At 55.6% G+C, this 12,899-nt stretch overlaps 1 protein-coding gene across 1 annotated transcript in view; it reads right to left on the bottom strand.

Moving 5' to 3' along the window:
* FANCE (Fanconi anemia complementation group E) overlaps positions 1 to 12,855 on the bottom strand; it is a 14,867-nt gene extending 2,012 nt beyond the window's left edge. The window contains exons 1-10 of the mRNA XM_009272952.1: positions 12,737 to 12,855; positions 11,817 to 12,450; positions 11,690 to 11,734; positions 11,317 to 11,376; positions 11,085 to 11,228; positions 10,884 to 11,007; positions 10,194 to 10,269; positions 9,994 to 10,060; positions 9,770 to 9,895; positions 9,533 to 9,627 (exon numbers count right to left, since the gene is read on the bottom strand). Of these exons, the coding sequence (XP_009271227.1) occupies positions 9,533 to 9,627; positions 9,770 to 9,895; positions 9,994 to 10,060; positions 10,194 to 10,269; positions 10,884 to 11,007; positions 11,085 to 11,228; positions 11,317 to 11,376; positions 11,690 to 11,734; positions 11,817 to 12,450; positions 12,737 to 12,855 (1,490 nt within the window). The remainder of the gene's footprint in view (positions 1 to 9,532; positions 9,628 to 9,769; positions 9,896 to 9,993; positions 10,061 to 10,193; positions 10,270 to 10,883; positions 11,008 to 11,084; positions 11,229 to 11,316; positions 11,377 to 11,689; positions 11,735 to 11,816; positions 12,451 to 12,736) is intronic.
* Positions 12,856 to 12,899: the final 44 nt, after the last annotated feature.

The raw sequence follows: 12,899 nt of genomic DNA, 5'->3' as shown, positions 1-12,899 counted from the left end.
TTTTTTTTTTTTTTTTTTTTTTTGCCCTGGCTGCCAAGCGGACCTCGCTGCGAGCCGGCATCTTCGCAGGCACCACAACAAACCCGGCTGCCGGCAGAGCCCGGGCGCCATCTCACGTCATTGCCACGGGGACGGCAGGCCTTGGGCACACGCTCTTGCCCCCTCAAAAGTGGACCGGGATGGCCTCGCCACCCCAAAACCCTGTCCTAGGTGCAAGGAAGTCTGGCAGCTCTGTAGTATCCCTGCTCATTGGGGCCGGGGATGCTGGAGCACACCGGGGATGGCAGGTCACCTGTGCATGGACACACAGGGGCTGCTGCGCAAACAGCCCTATGTGGCCTCATGCTGGAGCCCAGCACCCAACTGGGAAAGGGTTTGAACCCCCAAACTTTGCTCCTGGCTCTGGAAAGGGCTACAGCAGGGCTTTTCCCTCTCCTCCCTGCAAGCCTGGGGGTCGTTCCCCGGGAGCAGTGGCTGCAGGAGAAGGGGCTGCTGTGCCAAAATGATGCTCGGTGCCTTGGAGCAGGGTGGTGCTCCAGCCAGCATCCCCCCCGTTGCCTGGCACTGCCATCCTCGTCCCGTCCTCACCCGGAGAGCCGTGAGGCGAGCCTTCATGCACATACCTCCGACGCGAGGGGCTGGGTCCGCAGCTTGTCCTCTGCCGCTGCCGCCGTCGGCACCCCTGGGCGAGTACCTGCGCCTCCTCTTCCCCCTCTCCCAGCAAGGTCCCCACGAGCGGCTTCATTTGCAAAGCGCGGAGGCTCCAGGACCAGCACACCTATCATGAGAGACACATATTAGCTGCGCGCAGATGGGAGAACGCCTCTAAATGTTATATTTTTAAAGCATTTTCTCACCCAGCAGTAGCTCCAAGCTCCTCTGCTTAGCGTGGAGGCATCTGTGGGAAAAGAGGTGGGGAGGCCCGCTACAATTCAGGAGGATGCTGCTGGGATTCAGGCGGGCACGGAACGAGGCGAACGAAGAATTTATTACAAGCCCCATTTCTGTGCAGCGCTGAGGGTGGACTTTCCCGCTTGCCACCCCCGTTACCCTCCCACGGGGCGATCCTTGCTTGGGGCTCACGACATGGGTTCATCTCCATGGGGGAATATAAGTTTGCACCCACCTACCGGTGCGAACACCCGGTATGGAGCAGGAGCAACCCGCTGTACCCCAGACAGGGTACAGTCTGATTCCCGAGCATCCCCCTGACAGGCCGGCTCCCAGATAGACAAAGAGATTCCTGAGTCCAAGGGAGCTTGGACATCTCATTTAAGCTGTTTTGCAATGTTTAAAAATCAGAGAAAGCTGGCAGAAAATCCTCAGAGTCCCTCTCCCAGCCCAGGGTAAAGTCACTGTGCAGAAGGGGCTCTCCTGCAGGACGCGTCTCCTCGGGAGCTGTGCCCATGGACATGCAGACATGGGGCAAAAGGAGATTTTTTTTTTTTTTTTTTTGGTCGGGACACAAAACGCAGCAGAGATTTAAGGGGATGGAGAGCAGGGACTGTCTGAAGCCCTGTATGTCTGTGCAAAGCCTTGGCCAAGCTCAATTGCCCCAGCACGGAGCGGGGCCATCACCCATCTCGCCCCCCTGCCAAGTGGGGCCATCACCCGTCTCCCGGAGCCTGCTGAGCCCGGATGGAAGTGTAAAAGCAAGCAGCACTTGGCATCTGTCAAAACAAGCCCATTTCATGCCTGTACACTGGAAATTGTCCCCGACACCTTTGCCAAAGGGCCCGGGAGCCCCCGGCCACCAGGGATCAGCCAAACTCATCACATCAGCGAGCACCAGAGTTTTCCCAAGGGCTGGTCCCTGCTGCAAAGCACTCGCTCTAACAGCCATGGCAGACCCTGCAGCCTGCTGATTTACTACAGCTCAGACAGCCTTACAGACACTCGCTCCTTATCTTTGTTTTACGGATGGAAATACGGAGGCATGCAGCTTGTTTGCCCAGCGTGGCATAAATAACCCCCCGGGAAGCCAGACCGAGCGCTTTCCCTCGGCTCGGCAACTTTACCAAACGCTCCCCGGGTCGTTACCTGCCTGAACTTGTCTCAAGCAGTCGAAGGCAGATGCTGGGGCCACCCAACTCGGACCCGGCACTCGGCGCTGTCGGGTCCCTGGCAGACCCGGGAGGGGGGTCAGGGGACACGGCGCGGCCGGCAGACGGTGGGTCGGGGGGTGCCGGGGCCCCACGCGGTGCAAGCTGCCGGCGGCAGAGACTCCCCGGAGGGGAGAGCAACTGCATCTGCGGCAGAAGGAGCTGCCAGGGAAGAGCTCGATGCGAGAAGGCCTTTAAAGGACATGCACGAGAGCGGCTGGGAGCTCCCTGCGCAGGGCTGGGGCGGGCTGAGCCGTTTGCAGGTGGCCAGGCGACCTCTGCTTTCGGTGTGGGGCCAGATCCTGCACCCGCTCTTTGGAGGTAACAGCTGTAACCAGAGCTGGAAGAGACCACGGCTGCTCTCTCCATGCCCGGCATCTGCAGAGTGGAGCAGACCTGAGTCTCAGCATCATCCTGGCAGGAGGCTCAGGACAGGGTGGTGGCACTCAGGACCTCCATGGAGATGGGGGATCCCCCCATGCCTTCATGGGGGGCACAGCACGAGGCTAAACCAGGATGGCTGACGAGCAGCCCCTGTAGCATCGTATTTGATGATGCAGGGAAGCCGCTCTGTCCAGGACCCCCATCCCTCCTGCCCCTCTTAGCAGCCCCACTTTCCCCTCAGCCATCACCCCCACTGCACCTTCCCCTGCCCGACTCCTTTGCTCAAATCCATCACGTCCTCTAAAGCCGCTTTCTTCCCCTAATGAGCTTACATGGAGTCAGACTCAATGCTCAGCGCTACAGAGGACCAGGCTGCAGGCAGGCAGCCACTCTTAGCCCCCCCACCATGCCTGGGGACCCTGATGTACCATGAGGAACAAGGCAGGTCCTTGGGGTCTGCAAATCTCATAAGCCCTCAGAGGTCAGCCAGCAAACGGCATCTCCCAGCCCCGGGGCAGGGCTGGCCCAGCCTCATGCCCATCTGCTGAGAGCACAGGATGCGGCCCCAGGTCAGCCAGGGAGGGCTGAGAGAGCCCATTTGCAGCTTTGAAGCAGAAGCTGTGCTGTGCCACAGTGGGATGAGGCTTTCGAAGTGGCCATCAACAGTGGTTCCCCACCAGGTCAGGATTTCAAACATCCTTGAAAGCTCAGGGATGGGTTTTCACCTCTTGGGGCAAACACCTCCTGCTCGGACCTGACCCAAAAGCAGAGCTGCTGAGAAATCATGAGTCATCTTAGGGGAAGAACAGCCTCAAATTCCCGTGCTGTCTTCCCTGTAACACAGCTAGCAACGCAAGCTGTGGTATGCATGATTAGTACCAATTAATGACAATTAACACATTCTAAGTTCACACCACCAGCACCAGGAAGACACCGGACATGCTGAAAGGCAGACTGGCACTGTCACCCTCTGCCTTTGCTTAAAAGATCTTCCCTGGGATTTCCTCTCTTCCCCATCCCTCTGTTTTGCTGTCCATCTCCAAGAGTTTCCAGGCGCAAGGGCTGACCACTTGTGCTTCTTTTCAGAGAAGGATTTGCTGAGACATGCTGCCCGGAGCGAGCAGGTCGCCCGGCCCAAACTGCAAGAGGATGCTCAGGGCTTGCGATGGCAGGGCTGGATCCATCCTGCAGGTGGGTACGTCCATGCATGTCTGCCCGGAGGCAGCTGAGCCCTGGGTGCTGTGCAGCAGTGATAATCCTGAGCAGCAGAGCTTCCCCCCTGCCCCTTACCCCCAGTGCTTTCCCAGTCGCTCAGCGAGTTTGCTGCCTGGCTGGTATCTCGAAACACAGCTGAATTTTCCAGGCATGAAGTCAGGTTTGCATTAGCACCGCCAGTCCCGTCACTGGGCTAATTCGCGTCCAGGCACCCCTTTATTTCAGAAAGGGGAGACTCGAGCAGAGGGGAAGACCCTTCCTTTGGGCTGAGACTCAGCGGATGGAGCCCAGCACCCAATCGCTGCGATGCCATTCCCCTCCTCGAGGACCTCTCCCTGCCCGCATTACATGAGGGTCTGCTTGGGCACAGCGGTCTAAACTATGTATTTTACTGTTGAGTGCTCTTTCTAGCCAAGCACAAGGTCTCTCCTTGACAGAGCCTGCTCCTGTAGCAGGGCATGGAAGTAAAAGCGCCTTCACAGCATGGTGCTGAGCAGACAGAAGGTACAAAACCAGCTGCCCCCGAGAACGGGCAGTGCACCAGCAGAGGCTGGCAAGCTCAGGGGATGGAGGATGGACACCTTTGCATTCACCAGTGCTTTGCCAATCGACACAGCCTGGTCCTGCTGGCCCCGTCCCCACAGAGACCCTGCTTCCTCCCTGAGAGCAGCAGCCTGGCACCGGGCAGGCAGCAGATCAGGCTCCGTAGCCTCTGCTCTAGTGTCCTGGCAGGTCCACGGCTGCAGCAAGTTCCTCCATGGAGGACACAGACCTAAGGACACCATCACGTTGGTTCCCCACACCAGAATAGAGCTTTTCTGCTCAAAAACTCCTCTATTCCCTCCCACACATGTGCTGAGGGGCTCAATAAGAGGCAATGCCTCTCTTTGCAAACCATCCCATTGAAAGAGCCTCTAAAAGCATTTCCTAAAAGCACCCAGGGATTTTTACGTATTCTTATTTTTAACCTGGGAGCATCGCAATTACAATCTAGGTATTGTAGGGCCTCAAACAAGCGAAAGCAGCCCAGCTCCCCATGCACAGACCTGTTCAGTGGGGATGAACAAGACCCTGCTGGGAGATCTCCAGCCCAGAGAGGTGAGCGGCAGCAAACTGCTGCAGGCTCTGGCTTTGCCCCTTGCGTCTCCTTCCAGCGAGGTCCCACCGGCGGTGCGGCAGGCTACTGCGACGGCATCTTCCCAGGGCTTCTCCCGAAGCTGAGCTGAACTTGCAGCTCAGATCGCAGAGGCTGTGGTCATCTGGATTATCCACTTCATGGAGGAAAGCTGCTCAGACCGACTCTGGCTGCTACTGCTGACGCGGCAAATGTGATTTAATAGGTCTGTGCAGGGGGTCCAACCATAAACCCTCCAGCAAATTCATCTTCGTGCGGCCCCGATCTCTCCAGCTGACAGGGACCTGGCAGCCACCAGACTACCCAAGGGAGAACACGATTCTCATATTATGATTAAAAGGTCATTGGCAAAAAAACAGACGAGAAAGAGGGGGTTTGCTTCTTTTGGTTCAGTTTTAAATTCCAGGTTGAAAAAAGACGACTGCTGAGCCTTCTCCTGAGCAGTTCAGCCTCACATCTGGGTGTCACAGCCACCAGATTTCAATGCAAAACTGCATCAGCATATTGGGGATTACATGCATGTGATTAACAGGTTGTCACTGAAATGCAGTTACCCCCAGGGAGAAGCGGGGTGACTATCAGCTCCCTGCATCGCTGCAGGAGGGGACACAACAACTACCTGGACATGCCTGCAGCTCCTGTTTGGAAAGGGGCAGCCCCTCAGGGGATAGATACGGATCATTTTCAGGAAAGCAGCCGAGTTTCAGCCCTTTCCAACAAGGTGTTGCATGGACCACGGTGGTCTGCCTCCTATGTGGCTCTGACGTCTGGCGTTTAACATCCGTGGAGGCAGTGTTCGCACGCCTCTGCCCACCCGAAGGAGGTTCTCTGCTGTCCAATCATGGCACCAAGATGCCACTTGGGGAGTGGAGAGTTCTTGTCATGAAACTGGTTCAAAAATCACCGTGGGAGGATGAGGAGGCAGCAGAGTGGACAGATAACCCATGCAATTGCATAATATTAATTTCCTTAAAAAAAAAACCCAAAAAACTATTAGGCCAAAAAGGGAATTTCCCTCCGTACCATGAAGGAGGTAAATCTCTACAAACAGAAGAGGAAGCAGATAAAGAACTACAGTCAAATATGCCAAGTAAATTGGCTGAAAATTATACGCTGCCTTCTACACACAGCCTAGGAATCATCTAAGACAAAGCTTCAGACCTTTCCCTTCAACCAACACTGCTAATAAATCAGGACAAGGACAAACCCAGCCCTGGCTCTCCCTCCGCTCCTGGATAAGGTTCTGCTGAACTATAAAACCTGACTGATGTTTTATGCCGCGTCCACCTCTTTGCACTGTTCAGGCTGGATTTTAAAGTTCTTGAGAGCTGTTCAGGCTGGATTTTAAAGTTCTTGAGCAGGTCAAGAGGAATCAAAAGTTAAGTTTTCCGTGCGGATGCTACCATACCAGACATAAACAAGCAGTCTTCCACCAGCATGTCTAGTGTCTCCAGGGTTTGCTTCCAATTCTCCTAACATGACTGTTATCTTGCACGTACACCCCAGAGGAATCCACGGTACACGATAAGCTGCAGCCAAGAGCAAAAACAGGGCTAAGAAGTCTCTTTCCACAAGCCAGCATAATGCTTCCCAGCAGAACAGGAAACCCCCTTGCAGTTTGCAAAGCCGATCCCTGCTTGACTACTGTTTCTTGCAAAAACCACGTAGGCTGGCCCAAAACGCAGCTCTCAGTATCTCCAGATGAGTTGGAAGTGCAAGCTGCATGCGGCACGTAGCAGCCAAGAACAGCCTGTCAAAATGAGACCATTGCCTAAAGAAACCAGTAAGCAGTTACAAAATCAAACATCCATCAGGGAGGAGACGCACACCACGGCCAGGAGATTTCAAACCATTTATTGCTGCCCAGTCCATAGAGATGCCGGGGCTTCCCCACGGCGCTCTAGATATACACAGCACGCATGTTCTTCCAGTTCTTCTTCAGCAAGGACACCAGGAAGCTGACCAGGTGAATTTTGGAGATGAGTTTGTCCTCGGTCATCTTCACGTGACCGACAGCCAGATGGAGCACTGGGGACAATGACACCGAGGTCACTTGGTAGAAGCTTTGCAGGGAAACTGCAAAGACCGCAGCCTGCTACCTAATAAAGCCAGAACAGCAGGCTCAGACCTTGATGGTCAGGGCACAGTTTCTATTTATGTCATATTTTGGGCAGCCCTACAATAGCTTCAATACACTCAGACACTAACTTACTGGTATGCAAATACATCAACAATTTGGCTCTCTGGAGGTTTCTTTCCTCCAGCTAACGTAGACTTTGAAGCCTCATCAGTCCACTGTCACCTAAAATAGCTTAAGAGATTCTTGCTATAAAGAAATCTGTGCTCTTAGCATTAAGAGCATCACTTAATGCTTCAGTTTCATTCCTCTGGCTGGATCTAAACGTTAATGAGCAAACTTGAAGCAGTAACATGTCACACCTACATGTTTTAGTCCCACTTCTCCCTTTGTAGATGTAAATGTTTATGAATTTTTAAATAGTTCCTGAAGTATGCAGTGCTTCAAAACCTCCATTAAAGCTCTAGCACTACCTCCCTCAGAGTCCATCCACTCTCTCCCATCCTTATCTTTCCAGTCCTCCAACCAGAAAGTGCCCAGATGAGGTTTCCAGTGGGTGTCTTCAAGGATACAGGATAGATATTTGCAAACAGTCACGCTATAGAAGCACTTTTTATTAGTGTATCACTAAATGCCTTGCAATGGGAAGTGCCATCATCACCATGTGGCAAACCAGGAATGTGACACAGAGCAGGGCTGCTTTGCAGGCCCCAGCAAAACAGGGAAAAAAAAGGCAGATTTAAAGCAGAAAATTCAAGTTTACCAGTTCTTCATCTAAACCCCACTCTTCTACATCCTGAGATTTGTAAATCCCAGCAGACCAGATAAACAACCCAGCAGATCATGGCTGCATCACCTGAAAAATCAGCTTAGCTGTTGGAGAGAAAGGCTGACATGCACAAAACGTACCACTTGTGCCTTGGCTCCTTTGAGCCACGATAAAAACACGATGGCCAATTAAGCCTAGTCCAGAATTATCATCTTCAAACAGCCTCAAATCAGTTTATGTCTTGATTCAGTGGTGTGTTAAGGGCATTAAGAACGAAGGACCTGTGAACTCCACCATGCAGTATTGCTTGCTCTGGGCCATCACAATGCTAGAAAAACACTTGAAATACGGAGGTTTTGGAGAAGATGACTCTTCGCCTTGGGTACCAGGCTGCCACTGTGAGCGAGGAGAAGGAGGTTTGCCAGCTTTGTGCAGACCTGGAGCCATAAAGGAGCAACCTGCTTCATCGAGGGCTGACGCCGGCAAGGCATCGTACTTCTCAGCTGTGAGAAACAAGAAGAAGGGTGTACACAGGAAATATTGCAGCCATGTCACCCCCTTTTTTAACAAGAAGTGGATCTATGTTGATTAAAACAAGTAGGGACACCTGCAAACCAGATTGATGAGACACATGGATGCTCAATCAAGCTCTTCAGATTTACAGAGTTATCAGAGATGCTGGCACAGGGTAGGAGACATCACATAATCCAGCATACTCATCAAGCCAAAGGGGACCTGAAAGCAGAAAAGGGCTTCTGCTTCTTCTGCAGCTTCTTGCTGCCCAGTCGGGTAACACGGGGACCTGCTCGATGGAAAACCCTTTTTTATAAGAGAACATACAGGGAAAATGGGCAACATTGCCTCTCCAAGGGGAAATGGCAGCCAGCCTTGGGCCCAGGATGGCTGCAGCCCACCTTCAGACACTCTTCAAGTACTTGTGTGCCAACATTACTCCATTGATAATGCAAAAATAATGGATTGTTTGTTTTCCTGATTAAAAAAAGCCACCTTCTGGGCCCAAACCATCTACAAAACAGTCACCTTTAGGCAATTACCCACCCCTCCAGGCGATGCGCAGCCCGGCCACCCGTCACACCCATGGGCCCGGTGCCGATGTGGGGCAATCCAGGGCTTTGCGGTGCCCCCACCGCCGGAGGTTGGGAGAAGCCAGCCGCTGCCCTGAGGCATCCTCCAGCCCGGCCCCTCCACAGCTCCTCCTCTGCCGCCATCTTGGGAGAGGCGGGGAGGGAGGCGCCATCTTGAGTGTGGCAGGGGCAGGAAGGCGGGAGTTGCCATCTTGAGTGTGGAGAAGCACCTGTGGCAGCGGGCTCTGAGGCGGCCCAGAGACAGACCAGACACAGAGCTGACTGGAAACATATTCATTGTTTAACCAAGAAAACCCTCATCTTCAAGCCTCAGGGCGCGTGTGGGGCTGGGATGGTGTCACCCAGCGATAGCTCCCCTCAAACCAGGCCGGCTGAGTGCAAAACATCGCTGCAAGGCCCTGGGCAGAGGCATGGGCACTCTCTGTGCCACAGCCCACGCTCGCTGGATCTCCATCACGCTGGTGGTGAACCCCAGCAAGGGACTGGGCTGCAGCTACCACCACCTAACACGCATCCTCTGCCCAAGGAAGCCATCGCCTTGCAGTTCTCTTTGGTGTTCACCTGGGAGGAGGAGAAAGAAAGAGGAGAGTAATCAAGAAAAGGGAAACACGCTGCCAACCATACTCCGGCATGGCTTCTGCAGGCACTCGGTGGTTTCCCACCTCCCAGGGCAGACCAGGAGCCTGAAGGCTGCCGTCCCCCACAGGAGAGACCCCAGCCTGGAGGGCACAGCATCCATCTCACCTGGCTCCTTCCAGCACGGCCTGCAGCGATTTCTTCAGAGCTGCATTGCTCTGATCCAGAGCGGCAGCCAGACGGCTCCGGTGGGCTGGGGTGACCTGGAGACAGAGAGGAGGAAGGTGCTCAGAGAGCTGCACTGCACAGCCCACCCGAGACCCCTGGACCAGGTCCTGGGTCAGCTGTAGCCCTGGCTGACAGCTCACCAGCTGCTCTGCAGGACCCAAGCCTGGTCTTACTCACCTGGCTTTGGTACATGGTGAGCACGGCCGTCACCAGCTTGGCATAATTCAGTGACGTGGTGAAGGCTGGGGCCTGCCGGCACAGAGTCAGGACCAGGAGATCAAAGAGCTCGGGGGGCAGCACCTCCTGGAAGAGAGAGACAAGTGGGGAGGAGAGCTGGTCCTTGCTCCAGCGCTGCTGGAGCTGGCAAGGAAACCTGGGGGGAACAAAGAGGGTCCCCTCACCTGCCGCCCCAGCACAGCCTGTGCCACCGGCAGGAGCTTCTCTGACAAAGGCACCTCCAGGACCTGGCTGCAAAGGATGGTGAAGAGGAGATGTGATGCTCACATGGCCTCGCTGGTGCTCCTGAGCGGCCGGAGCCAGCCAGACCCATCGAGGCAGGCGCGAGGGTGAAAGCAGAGCTGTTGCCCCTGTAATCTCTTACCTTAGCACCAGTCTCACACAGTCTGGCTCCAGGCACTCCTCCACAAGCTCGCACACCAGCTTGGTCTGCTCAGCACCTGCAAGGGCAAAGCAGAAGGGAGAAGAGCCTCCAGAGGCTGCCAAATCCCTAGGGACGTGCCTGACCCTTCTTTTGGCACCCCTTCACACAGGGGTACGTGCCAGTCAGGACACCCAGAAGCCATGTAGTGCCCCCTTCTACTGGTCAGGATAATCCAGCTTCCTTTGCCCATCTGCAGCAAAGTTTTAATTAGCACCAGTCCCTAGGAAAAGGGGATGCTACTGTGGCAGGGATTCATGCAGGACCCTCTTCTTGTGCCACCCTGGGGCAGTTTTGGCCCCAGCATTAGGAGTTGTCAGGAATCCTCAAGTCCATGGAGGGATGGCAGCTGTTCTTTGGGAGGTCTGAGGCTGGAAACCAGCTTGGCCTCCCTCTCCATCTCAGGCATCTGTAAACCCATCTCCCATCCTAACTCCCAAGTGTTCACGTGCCCAGATAAAACCAGCACCATCCCTCCATGGTTCCTAACACACGTTTTGGGTGATAAATGCCTCCCAGCAGACAGCACTCTGCAGTTGGGGCTTCCTTTCCTGGTGGATGCAGCCCACGGCCCCTTTCCAGCTCCCTCAGCTGCTCCCAGAACAAGCTGTGCCTCCTGCGAGCCCATCGCACCTTCCCCTGGCTCCTGCAGGACCGCAGCCACCAGGACTCGACAGAAGGGCTGGGAATACTTGGAGCAAAATGAAGCGAGGGCAGCCATGAGGTGGCGGGACGGCGGCTGGGTGAGGGACAGGACCTACGGACAGAAAATGCAGGAGATGGGGATGGCGGTGAGGGAAACGGGGTGCAGGAAACCTCTGCCCCTGCACTTACTCGCCTGAGAAAGAGCTGCTCTGCCAGGATGGCTGCGCTTGTGTAGCTGAGGTCAGGGGTGAGCGCCAGCAGCCAGCTGCAGAAACACACCAGGAGGTGCTCCGGGCACGTGGAGAGCTGGAGGAAGGAGCACAGCCCCTCGAGCTGGGGACGGCAGAAGGGACAGGGACATTAGGGACAGCAGCAGGCCCTCTGTGCCACCGGTGGTTGCAACGAGGATGCTGAGGCTCACCTGACCGGGAGAGCAGTTGTTCAGGATGTGCAGCTCAGGCGGGATGCTCAGCTCCGAGTGCTGGAGGGAAACACAGCCCTTGAGTAATACACCAAATAAACCAACCCACAAAATATGGCTCCAAGGCTTTTCTCTTCCCTGCTGCCCCCCGCTTCGGCCAGCACTGACCCCACAGGCTGCCCATCATACAGCAGATCCCTGCGAGGTGGAGGCAGGTATTAGCACCCGAGCCCAGAGGAGGTGGCAATGGGGCTTTTTATCCCCCTCCAGTCGTCCCTGTGAAACCCACCTCCTTTCCCATCCCTTCCAGAGGCCCTGGCATGGGCCCGTTCAGACCATCAGCTCCAGGAGAGAGACAGAAGCAACCACTTACGTTGGCCTCCTTCTGCAGCAGCATTTTCAGCCTTGGACCATGCACCTGTGGAAAATGAGGTGAAGGAACAGAAATCAGACTGCAAAGACTCACTGGCTAGAAGGGGAAAGCAATCCCTGCCCGGTACCTGGAGAAAGGACTGGACCTCCGCTGCCAGCTCTGCCTGGGAAATCTTCCTGGGCTCCCCAGCCGCATCCTGCTGGGAGCTTTCCGGAGCAGCTCCGGCCAGGTTCTGAGCAGATCTGTCCCCCGAAGTCTCCCCAGGCACCTCCTCTTCCACCCCTGCTGCATCCCCACCCTCCTGGGTTCCCGGGAGGTCAAATGCCACCTCCTCCAGCAGCAACCTCTTCCCCTCTCTCTCCTCATCCAACTCCAGGCTCTCCTCCGACACTTTCTTGCGCTTCCCACCTTGAAGCACAGAGTCAGCCACGTCCCCAGCGGCACCGGGCTGCTCACTGAAGCACCAGTTCAGCTTTCTTCGCCCCTCTGGTTTGTTCTGGGCAATTTTCTGGCACAGACACCTAAGCTGCTGCTGGCATGCAGAAGACAAGGGAACAGGAGGTGGGGAGCGCTCTTCTCCCCTCGCTCCCTGGCGGAGCAGATCCCCCAGTGTCCGCACCCAGGGATCCACGTGGGAATCCTGCTCCATGGCCTGGAGCAGCCGGCCAAGGCAGCCCCCTGGCATCACAGCTTGCATCACGAGGAGCAGGGAGAAGAGGTTTCTCTGGCATATGACGGGGAGCAGCAGCAGACGCGGTTTGCTGGAAAAGGGGAGAAAAGGGAGAGATGACACGTCAGAGCAAAGCCCCGAGTCCTTATTGCCAACCTGCCCCGCAGAGCAGGGGCACTAGGAAGCGAGAGGAGGCAGCAAATGCCTTCGCCAGCTTTTGCAGACACAAGCTGGAAGACCGGTAGGTCCCTGCTACAATCCTGACTTCACATATGGCCTGTTGCACCGGGGGGGAGGAGATGCACAGTGCTGAATTGGGCACCCAACGTGCCAAATATCCCACAAAACACCGAGTTTTGGAAACGTGGACGACTCACACAGCCAGGGCCCCCTCTGGCCCCTCCAGCGTAGGCTCCTCGGCGCACAGGGCTGTGGTGAAGGCCTGCCAGGGAAACGCCTGCCCCGGTCCCTCGTGGGCCTGGACCCGCTGCAGCATTCGGAGGGCGGCCAGCACGCCGGAGGAGCCAGAGGCGAGCGCGT

This window comes from Aptenodytes forsteri, unplaced genomic scaffold (assembly GCF_000699145.1).
Source record: "Aptenodytes forsteri isolate BGI_AS27 unplaced genomic scaffold, ASM69914v1 Scaffold142, whole genome shotgun sequence".
In the NCBI taxonomy this organism is placed as follows: Eukaryota; Metazoa; Chordata; class Aves; order Sphenisciformes; family Spheniscidae; genus Aptenodytes; species Aptenodytes forsteri.
Note: the sequence above shows the minus strand (reverse complement) of the source record. Positions and strands in the feature narration are given on the sequence as shown.